The 17,105-nt window shown below is 46.5% G+C and overlaps 4 protein-coding genes across 4 annotated transcripts; 1 reads left to right on the plus strand and 3 right to left on the minus strand.

The window, feature by feature from the left end:
• Positions 1-1,107: 1,107 nt before the first annotated feature.
• Positions 1,108-1,650, minus strand: N7471_013255 (cupin domain-containing protein; the record flags this gene model as incomplete). The annotated part of the gene is made up of 1 exon (XM_057285974.1): positions 1,108-1,650. The coding sequence occupies one exon, from the start codon at positions 1,648-1,650 to the stop codon at positions 1,108-1,110; it is 543 nt and encodes a 180-aa protein (XP_057129299.1).
• A 1,787-nt stretch (positions 1,651-3,437) lies between these two features.
• N7471_013256 (lipocalin-like domain-containing protein) lies at positions 3,438-3,986 on the minus strand (the record flags this gene model as incomplete). Its single annotated transcript, XM_057285975.1, has 2 exons — positions 3,438-3,500; positions 3,570-3,986. 2 exons carry the CDS (start codon positions 3,984-3,986, stop codon positions 3,438-3,440), a joined length of 480 nt encoding a protein of 159 aa, XP_057129300.1.
• Positions 3,987-4,708: 722 nt separating this feature from the next.
• Positions 4,709-12,695, plus strand: N7471_013257 (type I polyketide synthase; the record flags this gene model as incomplete). The annotated part of the gene is made up of 9 exons (XM_057285976.1): positions 4,709-4,892; positions 4,955-5,040; positions 5,091-5,148; positions 5,202-5,535; positions 5,594-6,119; positions 6,185-6,793; positions 6,840-10,143; positions 10,359-11,497; positions 11,559-12,695. 9 exons carry the CDS (start codon positions 4,709-4,711, stop codon positions 12,693-12,695), a joined length of 7,377 nt encoding a protein of 2,458 aa, XP_057129301.1.
• A 1,980-nt stretch (positions 12,696-14,675) lies between these two features.
• N7471_013258 (polysaccharide lyase family 1 protein) lies at positions 14,676-16,025 on the minus strand (the record flags this gene model as incomplete). The annotated part of the gene is made up of 5 exons (XM_057285977.1): positions 14,676-15,230; positions 15,286-15,382; positions 15,441-15,566; positions 15,627-15,770; positions 15,826-16,025. 5 exons carry the CDS (start codon positions 16,023-16,025, stop codon positions 14,676-14,678), a joined length of 1,122 nt encoding a protein of 373 aa, XP_057129302.1.
• Positions 16,026-17,105: the final 1,080 nt, after the last annotated feature.

Below are 17,105 nucleotides of genomic sequence, written 5' to 3' on the forward strand. Positions count from 1 at the left end.
GTCCTTGTGGAAGCAGTACTAGAAATTGATGATTCTAGGAAAACTCGGATATCTCCTAGGAGGCTGCTATGTTTAATACCCTTTTAATTTATTTAAAAACCAGCTATCAAGCCAGATCAACACGTGCATGACGGCATAATACATCAAGGGCATGTACCTCTTTATAGAAGTTGCGAGACACGATGCATGTGGTACTCAATGGGGAACAATATAGTTATGTTAGTCAACAGACATGTCATCAGCTTCGTGGTCATAATTCTTCATTTGCTATTGGGCGATAGGAGCCACCTGTGTAACATACTTTATCATAACCCAAGGAACGTGTAACATGAAGATTGTTATAATATCCCGATCCAATAAGTAGGAAATTAAGCTTCATGGCTATGCACGTACCCTAATATGGCCGGATAATCTGCCTGAAATATTGATCGCCCTATTATGAAGCCGTCACCACACTCGCCTGCAGAGTAAGTCGGGTAAATAGCTTTATGCCACGCTATTAGAATGAGACTCACATACAGGTTGTTGTTATTTCTGTGGGGTTATAAATGGCTATGTATAATGCCTAAAACCTAAGTCGATTGGAATCAACCTTGGTTCTTCATATGAAAACCGCCAGGGATTATTTCCAGTCTAGCGGCTTTGTTGTGATATGTGGCTGGTGTAGATCACAACAATCACCCCATAAATATGTCATGAGTGACTTGACTTCAACAGTTTACAAAGTAGCCATCATATATGTACATAGCCGATTTTTCATTAAAATATCAAGCGTTTGAGTTGTACCGCTACTTACAGACCCCCGCCACTGCCGCGAGATCATGTAGGTCAGGTTGCCGATTTATGCAGCTGAAATGCACCTCCAGTTGCATCATCACCTGGTACGTCATGTTAATTAGATGATCAATGATCGATGATCGAACCCTCCTTGGGAGTAGTATTTATTTCCATGATTCAAACCTTTTAACCGCATAAATGTGACAGGAATAATATTATTAGATTGCAAAACACGAAGTTCATATATGTAATGCGGTAGTGGTGCGAAGTAGATTTGGTCTGCTTCTGATAGGGCATCGAAAATTATTATCAGCGCAATCTGATTATATTCTAATGATCTTGACCAGATCGCCCTGGCTGGGTTCCTAAACCATCGGGGCAGTCCTGTAGAACAAAAAGCATTCTCGCCCATTCAGTGTCACTCTTATTCTTCCACCCATGCATGGTTGCCCTTTGCACCACAGCATCCCCCCTGTTCAAGAGCTTTGTTTCTCCTGAATCGAGTTGCATTTCTATCTTCCCATCTAAAACAACTCCATAGTCTAAGCTCTGGGTCACATGCATGATACACTCATTTCCCGGCATGAAGTCCACGATGCGACAGATTGTTCCGTTTGGGCTGACCAGGCCTACGTCCCCCCTAGAGATGGTATCTTCGTGACTTTTAACGTCAGTGCCGTCTCGAAGATCGGGAGGGAAGGTTTTCGTCGTGTAAACCAAGTCGATTGCTAATCCGAGATCATCGTGGGTTTTCCAGGCTCCGGGCGTCTCTCGAACCACGATGGCTTTGGACGTTGAGGGGTCATTGCCAGTGATGTAGTGTGTGACTGGGGGCAGGGAAGAGTTTGAGCCACAGTTGCGATTTGAAGACATAATAGTTAGGCCTAGAAGACTTGAAGCTGTAAATAATATCCTTTGTTTGTATCAAGATTGCAGCTTCAAATACCTCAAAAACTTCTTCGGAGAGATAGAGTTAGTAGTTAGAAGATAATTGTAAGTATGATTTATATACGACCCTAAGGTTTTTATAGGCAAGGAAGCAGAAATAGTCTTTTATCTCCTTTCCTTTCTATTTCTATTTGTCTTTTCTTTTCGCTACTAGGGTACCACTACGATTATTCCTAAATTTCGTATTTTTAAAAAAGAGGGAGGCGAGAAAAACTATTGTGTAACCGCTAATATAATATAATATATCGAATCGAGTCGAATACGACGATCACCTAGGGCGCCGATCACGACCTAGGAGAGGCGATTAAATAACGCTCGTTAAAGTGATTTAACAATTTATATTTAAAAAGTTATATAGGCCGAAAATCGAGGTATAAAAGTTAGAGGTCGGATTATACTACCTAAAATAAGACCCTCTGAAGGAGAATAGATTAAGTGACAAGGACATTTTTTTCTGCCGGGAGGAAAGGATAGGTTGGGGTGTAGGGGTACCGCTCTAGCGTAGACTACGACAAAGCCCGAGGAAAAAGCAAAAAAATATTTAAACCTTGGGCACTCTTGGCATGACCCACTCTGCCAAGGCGGAATTATGTACATATTTTGGCCTAAAAGGGTAATTCTTACATAAATTTCAATAATAATGGGCCTTGGGCCTTGAATTGCAAAACGCGCATGGGCCTTGGGCACCTCCTAGGTGCCCATGGACGGGCGATGTCGCAGTCTACAGGGTCTAGAGGGAGACCGCCTCTACCGGGCGTGGCTATTGCCCGCTTATTATAATTGTAAAACTTAGGAGAAATGATCACCTCTTATTAAATTCTTTTTGTTGGGCTACTAACTATGGGGAAAGAGAGGAAGAAGAATCATCATCTATTCAATCTATCTGAAGCAGGGGATTTATACCCTGCCAAACAAAGAAAGACAGGCTCAGTCTGCAAACAAATGGAGGCATCAATGGGATGACCGACATAGTCCAACACGTTTGTATCGGTTAGAGTAGTACACTCATCTCATTCTAGTGGAGAGATCAGCCTACCTATAGCTCTCGGAGAATACTTGGCCTTCTGGAAGCCAAGCTAGCTAGTCTGCAGGAGGTTTCGCCCCACAGGAGGTGTGGGACAGATTCCGGTCTGTCACCCCCTAGTCCCCTTCTAGATAAGATTAACCACGGTATACCGTATATTAGAAGAGTAATACGTATTATACTATACCCTATACTAAGGAATTCGTCTCTTAGATCTTATATAATATATTTAACTTAACCAGATAGTGTTTACCACGTGGGGCTTTATACTACGTCTAGGGCGGTTACCAACGAGGAAGGATCGACGGAGTATAAACTCTATATATTTATAAAAAAGGCCTCGTGTAAGGATAGGTGATAGATGCAATAATTCATTTTCATCCTATAACTATCATTTATACTGTATGTCATATCAGTTTTATAAGCCCCAGATTTTGTTTTTCTTTAGGGTAGGGCCAGTTTAAAATATTTATATATATGAAGTGGCAGTGAAAAAAATGGAAGTAGGTTAGGTGGCCTGCTCTGATAATTTCTATTGTTCTACTATAGAATAGAGTATATGTGTCCAGCATGGTTTAAGGTGAATATCTTAATCGCTCCTTCTGCAAAACAACCTGAATTTTCCTAAAGAATACTTGTCCTCATTTGTCTTCGTGTTTGGTCAAAGGGAATGAAAATCCCGATCAGCCTAGCAAACATCAAATGTAGGCTTAGACTTTTGCCACAATAGAGACCCATTTTGAAAATGCCCCTAGAAATAATATGTGTGAGCTTTGTTTGGAAATACTTTTAATCTAATGACGGATACCAAGAAACTTACACCATGTAGAACAGGCTCGGCGGTATTGATCTCCAGCATATTACCCCTGAGCTTGATCACACGCTCCTGTGAACTACCAAGCCAGTTGGGAAACGAGCAAACATCCATGTGATGCGTCACGAGAACTTCACCATCCAATTCTTCTAACTCAAAGCGACCGCAATACGCAAGGTAATGCTTCATGGCTCGATAGAGCTCGTCCTTCGTACCTCCTCCAACATCGGCATCTGAAAATTCTGGAGCTCCCGGCTCCATCAAATGGGCGGATACAAATCCTTCAGGGCTGTAAATGAGGAAGCCCTGGGCTTTGGGGCCCATAGGGTGGCTAATAAAGCCATTATCTGCTCGTACTGCCTTATATTCAACTAGAGACCAGGTCCCAACCAAGCTCTGGCGAGTTTCTGCAACAGACGACATAGTGAATAGTAAAGTGTGATTGAAGTGTTTCGGAGACAAACGAAATGCAATTGCTGTCAAAGAGCAAGATATATTCTGCAAATGCTGATGCCAAATACAGTTATTTATGTGATTTCGAATGGTCGGAGATCCGATTGCCATCCCAGGAGGTGGCATCGAGTCCGAATTGCCTTCTCGGCACCGACGCAACTAGCATGAACAAGGAATTTCATCCGCCTGCTCACCCTGCCCAAGACGCACGATATTCCATAAATGGACAGTGTTGTCACTGATCTGCAATAGGAGAGGCAATTTGCGGTCCTCAAAACCAGCTTGACCACAGAACGAAGTCATTTATACCTGATTCCATACGCATCAAAGCGTCATCAAGTACTGCATCTAGCTGGGTACATTAGGTTTCCCAAGTGAATAATTCAAACTTTGGAGAAAGCTACCGCTGTGTTACCCCAGTCCATCACCCATCGAATCATGAGTTGGTGGGTAAGAGTTCCTTGAGACCTCATAATATTATGTGTTGTTCTGGGAGCTTTCGGTCTCGCTGATCTCTGTAGTTTTGTCATATCTCGTAGATAGGTTTTGTTATAATGTTTCTATAGAAATTAGCCAGGAGGATATAATACAGCGATTTCCCGCTTTTCAGGTTTGAGATTTTTTAAATCAAATCAATTCAAGAACTCCTTCCAGAGATAACGAATTACAAGAAAGACGAAATGCCTTCCGCAATGGCTCCACCTCAAACAATGCCGATTGCCATAATTGGAATGAGTTGCAAATTCCCCGGGGATGTAACTACACCGGAGAAGCTGTGGCAGGTGTGTGCCAATGGCCGCAATACTTGGTCGCAGATAAAGGAAGACCGCTTCAACTTGCACGGATATTATCACCCACAGGGAGACAAATTAGGCAGTGTACAATCCCAATCCCACCCCCAGCTATGACCTGCCTAAATCTGACACGTATCTTAATAGACCAATGCAACGGGGGTCACTTTCTGGACGAAGATGTATCTCTTTTTGATGCTTCGTTCTTCAACTTTACCGCTGAAGTGGCCAACGTATGTTCGGGCAGAATGCAACATTGGAAATGAGAAGCTAAGCTTTACAGGCCATGGATCCGCAACTCCGCATGCAACTTGAATCTGTTTACGAAGCTATGGAAAGTGGTAAGTGCAAATTTGATTCTAGTTGCAACACAATCGTGCTAAGATTATGGTAGCGGGAGTCACTATTACACAGATGGCTGGGAGCTCAACATCTGTGTTTTCTGGCGCGTGTTTCAGAGACTACCATGATAGCCTGATGCAAGATGTTAACAACATCCCCCGGTACTTTCTAACGGGAAATGGTGCTGCCATGTTTTCCAACCGCATTTCACACTTCTTTGACCTTCGAGGACCCAGTTTGACGGTGGATACGGGCTGTTCAACTAGTCTGGTAGCTCTACATCTGGCATGCCAAAGTCTTCGGTTGGGAGAATCGAAGATGGCTGTAGTCGGAGGTGCTAATATCATGTTGAATCCGCACATGTTTATTTCTCTGTCAAACCTTGGGTGAGTCGTCGCTTCCGATACAAATATCCACATTCGAGTATTGACGTTTGTCAATAAGATTTCTATCCGACGACGGAAAGTCCTATTCGTTTGACAGCCGTGCCTCTGGCTATGGGCGTGGTGATGGGATTTCCAGTCTCGTACTCAAGCCACTTGCCGAAGCCGTTCGCGATGGCGATCCAATCCGGGCGGTCATTCGGGAAACCGCTGTGAATCAGGATGGAAAGACTTCTACCATCACATCTCCATCACGGGAGTCCCAAGAAGACTTGATTCGCACTTGTTATTCTCTCGCTGGATTGGATCCTTTAGATACAGCTTATGTCGAGGCTCACGGAACAGGAACGATTGCCGGCGACCAAACAGAGTCAAATGCAATTGGTACAGTATTTGGTGAACATCGTTCTATTGATGACCCACTATTTATCGGTTCAATCAAGGCAAATCTTGGTCACCTGGAAAGTGCCAGCGGTCTTGCCTCCATTATCAAGACTTGCATGATGCTGGATCGCGGCTTGATTCCCCCCAGTGCAAACTTCGATGTTCCAAATTCAGCTATCGACTTTCATAATCTTAAACTCAAAGTGAGTCTGCCGAGAGTTATTCTTAGCTTTTGTCTCCACGGAAGTTTTAACCCCGAATCAATTAGGCTCCCACTGAACTAACGACCTGGCCAAGCCACAAACCCCGACGTGTGTCGATCAGCAATTTCGGATATGGAGGTACAAATGCTCATGTGATCATTGAAGATGCATTTCATTGCCGTCCATGGGGATCGATCTCTGTTCAGCGTGGTGGACATGGGGGCGTAGAGGTTAATGGATTGGCAGATACTCTTAGTAACTTCACTCCTTCCTCCGACAAACACAACCGATACATATTTGTGCTTAGTGCCAAAGAGGAAAGGATTGCAAAGGAGATGGTGGAAAACTTGATTGGCTACCTCCAGAAAATGCTAAGGACTTCCACATGGAGCCTTGCTGATCTTTCCCATACACTAACGAAAAGACGTTCCGATTTCCGATGGCGAGTTGCTGTATCAGCCAACACCTTGGATGAAGCCATGGATGCTTTTGTGGATACTCGAACAAGCCCAGTATTATCCTTGAACCCTCCTCGGCTGGGATTTGTCTTCACTGGACAGGGTGCCCAGTGGTTTGCCATGGGCCGGGAGCTGCTGTCAACCTATCCAACATTCTTGAGATCACTGAATGAGGCCGACTCTTGCCTTGGCAAACTGGGGGCTTCTTGGGGCCTTGTAGGCAGGTAACCCCAAGCGTATATGATGATCATCACTGACATAGAACAACACAGATGAACTGCTAAGGGACGAGAAGACTACCAAGATCAATGAGCCATTTTTGAGTTTCCCGCTATGTGTGGCCATTCAGATATCGCTTGTTCGCCTTCTAGCATCTTGGGGAATCTCACCCACTGCTGTGACAGGTCATTCTAGCGGGGAGATTTCTGCTGCTTATGCTGCCGGCGCTCTAACTTTTGAGGAGGCCGTGACCTGTGCTTATTTCAGGGGCTATCTTTGCAACCGTCTTCTAGAGGCTTCTGATCGCCGTGGTGGTATGCTCGCTCTTGGACATGGAAAAGCAGTGGCTGGCAAGTATCTACAGCGTATCTCATCCGGTAGAGCCACGATTGCCTGTTTAAATAGTCCATCGAGTGTGACTATCTCAGGGGATATCGATGCAATTGAGGAGATTGAACGAATGGCTGCAGCGGATGATGTTTTTGCTCGCCGGCTGAAGGTTGGATGTGCCTATCATTCCCATCACATGGATTCAATGGCTTGCGAATACGAAAGAATACTGAGCCAGCACCTCCAAATGAGTGGGAGCTTTGATGGTATCCTGTTCTCTTCGCCCGTCACAGGAGGTCTGCTCAAGTCTGCCTGCGAACTGGGCCCAGCACACTGGGTAGAGAACATGGTAAAACCGGTCTTGTTCGAGGACGCCCTACGCGAAATGATTGTTGGAGGAGAAACAAGAGAGCAGAATGTCGACATGCTCATCGAAATCGGTCCACATGGAGCATTGGGTGGACCTATTCGAGAGATACTAGCTCTACCTGAACTGGAAAATCTGGATATCCCCTATGCTTCGTGCTTGTCTCGGGGGCAACATGCTGTCAAGACGATGCAAGGTGTTGCATGTCTTCTAAAGATGAGAGGTTACGATGTGAATATAGAAACCGTCAGCTTTCCCAGCAGATGCCAAGAACGTCGTGTCATTTACGACCTGCCCGCATACCCTTGGAACCATTCTGTCGGCTACTGGTACGAGTCGCCGCTTCACAAGGAAGAGCGGGTATGTGAGTATGAGCCCCACGACCTCCTTGGAACTCGAGTCGTCGGATCAGTCCCAACGGAGCCTACATGGCGCCGCCGCATCCGTGTCTCAGAGATGCCATGGCTGAGAGATCACTTGCTCCAGTCTCAGATGATTTTTCCTGGTGCAGGGTTTGTGGCAATCGCCATTGAGGCATTTTCACGAATATACCCAGAAGTGTCAGGCTCACAGGGTGGCTATGAGCTACGAGATATCGAACTTTTAAAAGCTCTTCTTATTCCCAATACTACGGAAGGGATTGATCTCCAGCTACTCATTCGAAAGGCCGGTGATGAAAATATGAATTTCAGGAAGGGAGACACGTTCCATGTCTATTCCCTCAACCCCGAAGGATTGTGGACTGAGCACTGTAAAGGATTTATATGCGCAAGCTCCGATACGGCGAAACAAATTGATCAATATTCCTTGCTGAGCCAAGAGAGCAGCCATGGCGGTCTCCATTTGAGAAAGATCAGCCCGAAGCATTTCTACAGCTCGCTTCAAGACATTGGCCCTACGTTTGGCCCATTGTTTCAAAATTTGCAGGACATTCGGGCCACTAACTCAATGTCCCTTGCCACTTTTTCCCTGCCGGAAATAGCTTGCAACACTTCATCAAAGCACAGATCCGACCTTTTGATCCATCCCATTACTTTGGACACGGCCTTTCATGCGGTTTATTCGGCTATACCTCTCACAGAAATGAAGCAGATGGGCCTTACGATCCCGATCTTTGTCAAAAGCCTATATGTCTCCTCCGAATTGGAAAATATTCCTCACTCTATTTTCAAAACGTCAGTGCGTGTTACGAAGACAAATGCCCAAGGGTTTGAAGCCTCACTGGACGTGACAGTAGATGGCGCCACTCCGCCAACTGCCCTAATCAAGGTTGAAGGGATGTTGTGTCGGTCAATTGACCGGGAATCCGTTGACAATCATAAACTTGATCCAACTCTTTGTTTAAAAACAACCTGGGGCTGTCATCTTTCATTTTTGACGAAGGATGATCTGCACTGCCAGCTTGCTACAACGAAGGACCCGAAGGAGTCAGTGATTATGGGGAACTTGGCCCGAGCCGTCTCTTACATATCACAAGAGGTTCTCCAATCACTCACCGAAGAAGATCAATCCAAACTAGAGTGGCACCATAAGCGCTTAGTTGACTGGATGAAACACGCCCTCGAATCATCTCCTGTGGAATGGAGTCTTTCGACCCCCGAGGAGAAGAATTCCTTGCTTGAGGAAGTGTCACGCCAGAGTATCAACGGAGAAATGCTCTGTCGAGTGGGAGCTGAGATGATGTCGATTCTCCGAAAGGAAGCCGAGCCACTCACCTTGATGATGGAAGATAGCCTTCTTGATCGGTACTATGGGAATGCATTGAAGCTGCATCGATCCCTCAACCAGGTTGAGAAGCTGGTGACGTTGTTCGCTCACACCAACCCTCGGTCGAGAGTGCTCGAAATCGGCGCAGGAACTGGCGTGTGCACCGCTCCTGTCCTCCGGGCGCTAGGTGCAGGCGACGAAAACATGTCAAACCCCAAGCTCGCTCAGTATGACTTCACCGATATCTCAGCAGGCTTCTTTGAGGCAGCACGAGAGAGATTTGGGTTGTTGAATGGGCGAATGAACTATCTGAAGCTCGATATTGAAGAAGACCCAGAGAGTCAGTCCTTTGGAATCGGTATTTACGATCTTGTCGTGGCGTGCCAGGTTCTCCATGCTACCAAGAACATTCAAAGGACCATGGAAAATGTCCGAAAGCTCCTAAAGCCAGGTGGCCGCCTGATCCTGGTGGAGAGCACACAAGACGAAGTGGACATCCAAATGGTTTTTGGAACTCTTCCAGGATGGTGGTTGAGTGAAGAGCCCGAGAGAATGCTTTCTCCAACGCTCACAGTCGATGCCTGGACGTCGCATTTCAATAAATATGGATTCGGAGGACTAGATATTGAAGTCGGCGACTGCGAGAACCGACAGGAGTATGTTATGAGTGTCATGATGGCGACTGCCAGCGTTGAGCCTGAGTCCCCACCCCGGGCCAATATCGCCGTTATTCTTCCTTCGACGCAAGCACCTCCACCAGAATGCATAAATAATCTCATTCAGTTGATTCAAACAACGACCCTCTTGGATTGTTCGGTTCATTCAATCGGCGAGCCCGAGATCCGGGCAGATGCTTTCATATACCTGGGCGACCTTGATCAACCCAGTCTGAACCAATTGACAGCAGATGAATTCCATAATCTCAAATTCCTCATTGGAGCAAGTCAATATGCCCTTTGGATCACCAGGGGGGTGTTATGAACTGCGAATCTCCTTTATCTGCTCTTGTCACTGGGTTTCTCCGGACGTTGCGATTGGAAGATCCCAGCAAGCGTTATATATCTCTGGATTTGGATCCGATCTCTGATTCTTGGACTCCCCAAACCACCAGAGCAGTTGTCGAGGTCCTAAAAAACACTTTTTTTGATTCCTGGAAAGTGCAAAGAACAGAATACGAATTTGCGGAGCGGAACGGTCAGATTCTCGTGCCTCGAATTTGCGAAGACCACGAGCAAAATCAAGCTATAGCAAAGCAGATATCGGAACCCGAGGCCCAAGTTCAATGCTTCCACCAAGCATCGACATATCTTCAACTAGAGGCAAAATCCCCTGGCAGCCTGGATAGTCTGGTTTTCAGCGGTGGACCCGATCCACCACTTGCCCATGGGATGGTGGAGATTATACCACGCGCATTTGGGCTCAACTTCCGGGATGTACTTGTTTCCATGGGCCAGATGCAGGAAGAATTCATGGGTTTTGAATGCGCAGGCGTTGTCACGTCGGTGGATGAAGATTCTACCCGCAAATTCAGAGTCGGCGACAGGGTGTGTGCCTTGATGACCGCAGGACATTGGGCAAATAGAGTGCAAGTTCCTTCGACCTCCGTCGCACATATGCCAGATAACATGTCTTTTGAAGCGGGAGCCTCGATTCCGATGATATACATTACCGCCTATCACGCCTTGATGGAAATCGCACATCTTGAAAAGGGGGAGACGATTCTGATTCACGCCGCGGCAGGAGGTGTCGGTCAGGCCGCGATAAATCTTGCACGACACATTGGCGCCGAGATTTTTGTGACTGTCGGCTCTCCAAAGAAGCGGAACTTTGTGCACGATATCTATGGGATTCCTTTTGACCACATTTACTCCAGTAGGGATACTTCCTTCGCGCAAGGAATCATGTCAATTACCAACGCCAGGGGAGTCGATGTCATATTGAATTCGCTGTCTGGGCAGCTCCTCCAGGCAAGCTGGGATTGCATTGCGATGCTAGGCCGCTTTGTGGAGATCGGGAAACGAGACATACAGCAAAATCGTCACCTTGAGATGATGAACTTCGGTCGCTCGGTTTCCTTCTGCGCAATGGATTTGGTGCATCTTGGGACCCACAAAGGCGAGAAGGTTTCTCGAATCCTGAGCACCGTACTTCGAATGATTGAAGACGGAGACATCAGTCCATGCACGCCGATTACCACGTTTTCTATTTCAGATCTCCCTCAAGCATTTCGCACCATGCAAGCAGGGAAACACATTGGCAAGATCGTGGTCAAGGCGGATACAGAAGATCTGGTGAATGTAAGCATATTCGAATTTCAATGAACGAACCAATGGAGAGAGCACTGACTTATATTAACAGGTGATTCCTCGGCGCGATGGAATTTCCTTTTCCTCAGACAGCTCATACCTCATAGTGGGCGGTTTGGGTGGCATTGGACGTTCCTTGGCGCAGTGGATGGCTCAAAGAGGAGCCAAATTCATTGTTCTAGCCTCAAGACATGCTCAGAGTTCAGATTTGGATTCCTTCCTAAAAACCTTCCACGGGACAGGAACGGTTTGTGTGGCGCGGCAATGTGATGTTTCAAACGCATCAGACATCCAGCACATGGTCCAACAGGCCGAGGACGAGATGCCACCGATAAGAGGTGTGGTACACGCGGCTATGGTCTTGCAAGATGCCTTGTTTGGAAATATGACCTACGAACAATGGGAATCGGGTTTGAGTCCTAAGGTGATTGGCAGTCTCAACCTCCATGAACAGTTTCAAAGTCCGGACCTTCAGTTCTTTATTACCTTATCCTCCGCGACCGGTATCCTAGGAAATACGTCCCAGGCGAATTATACCGCAGGATGTACGTACCAGGACTCGCTTGCCAACTACCGTGCCGCCAGAGGGCTTCCAGGCATATCGATAAATCTCGGCAGCGTGAAGTCGGTTGGTGTCGCGGCTAACCTAGAAGGTGTTGCCGACCATCTAGAGAGAGTAGGGTTCCGTGCCCACGAAGAAGAGGAGGTTCTGCGCCTCTTCCAGGCAGCCATCCATAGCCCACTGCGGAAACCAGGTTCGGCTCAGATCTTGAGCGGCATTGCACCATTCTCGAATCATGAGGACATTTCCTGGAGAAAGGAAGCTCGTTTTGCTGGCCTGTTGCGGTATGAGAGCTCTGATTTGGCTTTGCAAACACATGGCACTAGCGATAATGTTTCGCTCGAAGACGGTTTGACTTCTAGCAGCTCACGGTCAGATGCTGTGGAATTGATCAGTCATGCCCTTTTAGTCAAGCTTTCCAGCATGTTCATGATCCCAGAGTCAGACATTAACATTCAGTTGCCGTTGGCAGAATATGGTGTCGACTCCCTGGTCGCAGTGGAGTTGCGCAGCTGGATTGTTCAAAGCACCAAGGCCGATATTAGTGTCTTCGATTTAACTAAGAGTCAGTCACTCTCGGCATTGGCTGGGACAATAGTGGATCAAATTTGGTCTAAGAGGGAGTGATAGATGTTGGTTGACTTATCCTGTGATCATTCCTCTCTGTTGTGTTATCCAATTTGTCGACAAGAGGTTTGCAACTTTACTAGTGCGCTCGAGAAATACTCAGCATCCCCATATCCCTAATTTCAACCATGATCGTAAGGCTCTCAACGAACTTACTTAGCCCCAGACCCTTTTTTATTCTACACCTACTACAATATAAGACGAACACACTCTCAATTACTCAATTGACTAAGCCTATATTAGTCCGTGTTGAGTATCGCGGTGGTCAAAGCTTATGGCAGGACTAGCGATGGACATTTAAATAGACGGGGTTCCCACTTTTGATAGTAACCTCAACAAGAATATTACAACTACGTATCTCAACAGTCCGGAGGGCTCCGAAAGGAATATGAATATTCATGAATAGATGAATAATTCATATTTATTCATATACTGACAGAGCATACATTACCATTCATGTCGTTACATCTCAATACAGCAACCGTAATTCGTGGGCTTCGACCCCATTACACACGATTTACCATTTTTGAGACACTAAGTCCCTTTGAATTTGTCCCCTTCGATTTAAATAATCGCAACCGCTAACCTGGAATGCTATCTTCCATACTGTCCCTTTAAAAGCATGATATCTGCATTTAGACAGTGTCTCCTGAACCCTAAAACAGCTCCGGTATTGCTGAACTGGCAGGTGGGCCTGAGCTGCCTTTTTCTATGACCTTTATGGACTTGGCCCAATTTTCCAGCCATCAACAGTCGTTGGGAGCCCATGCACCCGTGGCAAAAGGGTGGCTACATTCATTACACATAATGAGTGAATTCGGTTTATTTACAAATCTCATTCTATCTGAGGCGATAGTAATAGGGCAAAGGGAAGGTGGGTGGATAAGCCTTACTGGCGGGAGTGGTGGAAGTGGCCGGGGCACGGTCTGGTTTATACTAGTTAGCATATTTTCCCGAGGATAGAACTATCAAGGTATTCTGCATGAGCAACTCACCTTCTCCATCTGCCTCCTTCAGGAGGTGTTTTTCCTACGCCCCTATGCGGAGACCTGGGTTAGCACTTTGCTCATTCGCACTGGAGATGGAGGAGGTGGAGCGTCAGCCATGAGCGGCAGCTGGGGGAAACAGGAGTAGTTATTATTGTTTTAGAAGAAAGAAAACAGGTGAATGGAGTACTCGCACGAAGAGTAGAAAATGGAGTGTTTCTAAAAGCAAGTTACTTTTTCTGGGAGTCATGACTTCGTGGGAAAGGGCTCACCAGTTTGCAAGAACGTGAGAAATATTCCCCAATAAGTGAATGCTGTTCTATTAATACTATGCTCCGTTCAGCCTTTCATTGCACTTGTACAAGCTACGAAGCTTGACAATGGCGATGGATTCGCGCCTCGAACTTGTATGATTTGTGAGCAAATTATTCTCTCGTCCACCAAGGGCGACTGGATTTCCTGTCAACAGCACAAATAATTGAAAACCTAATATACACCTGCCATGTAGGAAGAGAAATCTTAGATTGTAAATGCACCTGGTGGAGATCAAAACAGAAGAACATATTCAATATATCTTTCTATAAAGAGGTGGTGGTCGTCTATTTCGTTGGACATTCCTGTTGAGATTGTGTATGTCGATAGTCAAAGCAAGAATTTACTGCACTCTTTGAGATAATCATCTAAAAGTAATCTCAAGAAATGAGTACGTTACTAGTGGTCGAATCACGAAAGTATATCTGTGTTATGAATACCATTGATTAGGCAGAGAATAGGAACTATATTAAGCCTGTTGCGTTCAGGACTGTAGTTATAGTTAGATTATTTCCTCTCTCCTTTTCCCTCCCCGAGTCAGTCGTTCAGATAGTTCCAATACATTCATATTGATATCTATTCCTTCTTTCTTCCTCCGAAAAGTATGGCGTAGCGAAGCAGTTGTTGCGATTGTCCCACAAGGAATTTAGAGAAATTCCCCGACCCAAACGCACGACACTGCTTACAAGTTACCCTGGCCGGCGCTACCAGCCGGGTCAGTGCTTGCACCAGCGGCAGTGGCGAGAGTCTCGCCCTTCAAGTTCTCCAGAACGGAGGAGGAGGAGCCGGTCAGCGTGCCCCCGTTGGCGTTGGCAACACAGGAACGACCGATGGAAGACTCGCAGGTGGTGGAGGCGCTGTCGGAGGCAAAGAGGGCACCCTTGAAGGAGGCTGCCTCGAGAACAGTGGCGACGTTAGCGAAGTAATTACCCTCCGCAAGAACGTAGCCACCCTCGCCAATCTCGAAGGCGTGGCCGGAGTTCTCGTCCCAGTAATTGTTGACAGCATGGAGGTAGGTGTTGCCCTGGACCTTAGGCGCACGACCACTAGTTTTGTAGAGGTAGTTGCCCTTAAAGGTAACCTTGTCACTGGAGCCATCAAGGTACACGTTCCAGTAGTGGTGACCGTCGCAGGTGGCAGAGTAATCGGATTCACCATTAATGTAGTTGTTGGTGATAGAGACACGGTTATCAGCTTCAGTACCCAGGACGTAGTGCTGACGACCAATGCGAGCAGTCTGGATAACGGGTCAGTTTCTGTGATTCGCTGGTAAGTCTGTCGGAGCAACGTACGGTGATGTGATCGAGCCAGACTTGGTCAGCTTGGTTGATGGTGATGGCATCACCACCCCAGACGTACTGAGCGTTGATGTCTGTGACAGCAATGTTTCTATGATAAACCGGTCAGCGTGCATTCCAACGAAGTTTGAAATAGGAATCGAACGTACTGGACGATGACGTTCTTGACACCGTTTACAATGCGCAGACCACGTCCCTTAATAACACCGCTGGTGCCCTCGCCAATCAAGGACTTGTTGGAGCCAACGGTGATACCGAGCATGCCAGCGTTTTTGCTAGGAGACGTGTTAGCATCGAGTGAATGTCAATTATAGCCTGGGTGACGGGATACTCACTAGGTAACAGTAGTGGTAGCGGCATCAGGCTCGTAGTTGGTGCACCAGTCGTCCTTGTTGATGGCAACCTGGCAGCCGGCGGCAGTACCCCAAGGAGTGCAACCGGAAGTCGTGGTGGAACCCTCAGTATCGGTGAAATCAAAACTAGCATTCCACCATTGTCAGCCGCCATCCACCCACGGCAGGGCTCTCTACTCACGTCTTGCTGAGAACAATAACACGGGCCTTATCATCACCGAGGTAAGAGACCAGCTCATCGGTGGAGGTAGGGTAGACAGGGGTGGCATCACCGCCACCAGTGGCGGAAGAAGCGAAACCCTCAGGAGTGCCGAAGACACCGACAGCGGCGACCTTAGAGGCAATAGCGGCAATAGCCGTGAGAACAAATGCGTACTTCATTCTAGAAGTTGAGGCAGGCAGTAGGTAAAGAGTGACAGTAAACAAAAGCAAACGAAAATATGAAGCGGACAAAAGAAAGGCAACGAGAGGAATGGATCAGAGAGGAATGGATCAGAGAGGAATGGATCAGAGAGGAATGGATCAGAGAGGAATGGAATAGAGAAAGACAAATGATGTTTACTTATATAACTGCGATTTGAGGTTATGATATGTGTTTCGGCCGTTCAACATCTCCCCCTTAGCTCCTCTAACTCGAACAGTGTCCCGAGGTGAGGCCGAAATGAGAGTGGATATGGTTTCGGAAGCGTGAATGAAAGCCCTAGAGGGTCCCCACGGTGGAGATGCCACCGCCGATCAGTCCGTGGCTATCGTTGCTTTGGGAAGGCGATCGTCAGAAAGCCCATTTCCGAAACATCCTCACTGGCATCGGCCAATCAATCCTAAGGCCGGCACAAGGAGAAACCTAGGAGAAATAGTAGAGCCGCGGACGCTTAATTTAATATTGTTTCGTTTAGATTGTATTCGTGGCTGTCCACGTTTCTTCCAGTATATTAGCTTTAAAATGAGAATGCCGCGCCCCTTTCGGCCAGACACCGAGTTTAGGTCACTTTAGTAAAGTAAACTACAGTTATAGTATGTTTGAACTTTTGAATTACGGCCCGCAGTCCCATTTGAGCATGCCTATTCTAAGGCTCGGCCCAAACTGGGGTACAACTAAGCTTTCCATAAATTAGTTATCCCTTAGTTATAAAATTTGGCAAAATTCATAGTATTTATTTGCCTTAGCCTATGACTACCTAGGTAGATATTGGAAGACTAGGTAATTCACATTGATATAATTAACATTCTAGTTCATTTCACATGATAGCTCAATTTAAATCTCGTAATTGTAAGCCAACCTGATCGACCTCAAAACCTGCTTGAAACCCGCTGCCTTGGCTGCTTAGTAAAACCAGGCAGATCAGCCCGGGTGAATCCTTCGACTCGGTTAAATGCGAATAATAAGATGAAACAATTATTTGCCTCTTTCTTCCCCAAGTCTACCACTATAAAGACTCGTAGGGTTAAATAACTAGAGGG

This window comes from Penicillium samsonianum, assembly GCF_028829775.1.
Source record: "Penicillium samsonianum strain IBT 33392 chromosome Unknown utg000009l_segment0_segment0, whole genome shotgun sequence".
In the NCBI taxonomy this organism is placed as follows: domain Eukaryota; kingdom Fungi; phylum Ascomycota; class Eurotiomycetes; order Eurotiales; family Aspergillaceae; genus Penicillium; species Penicillium samsonianum.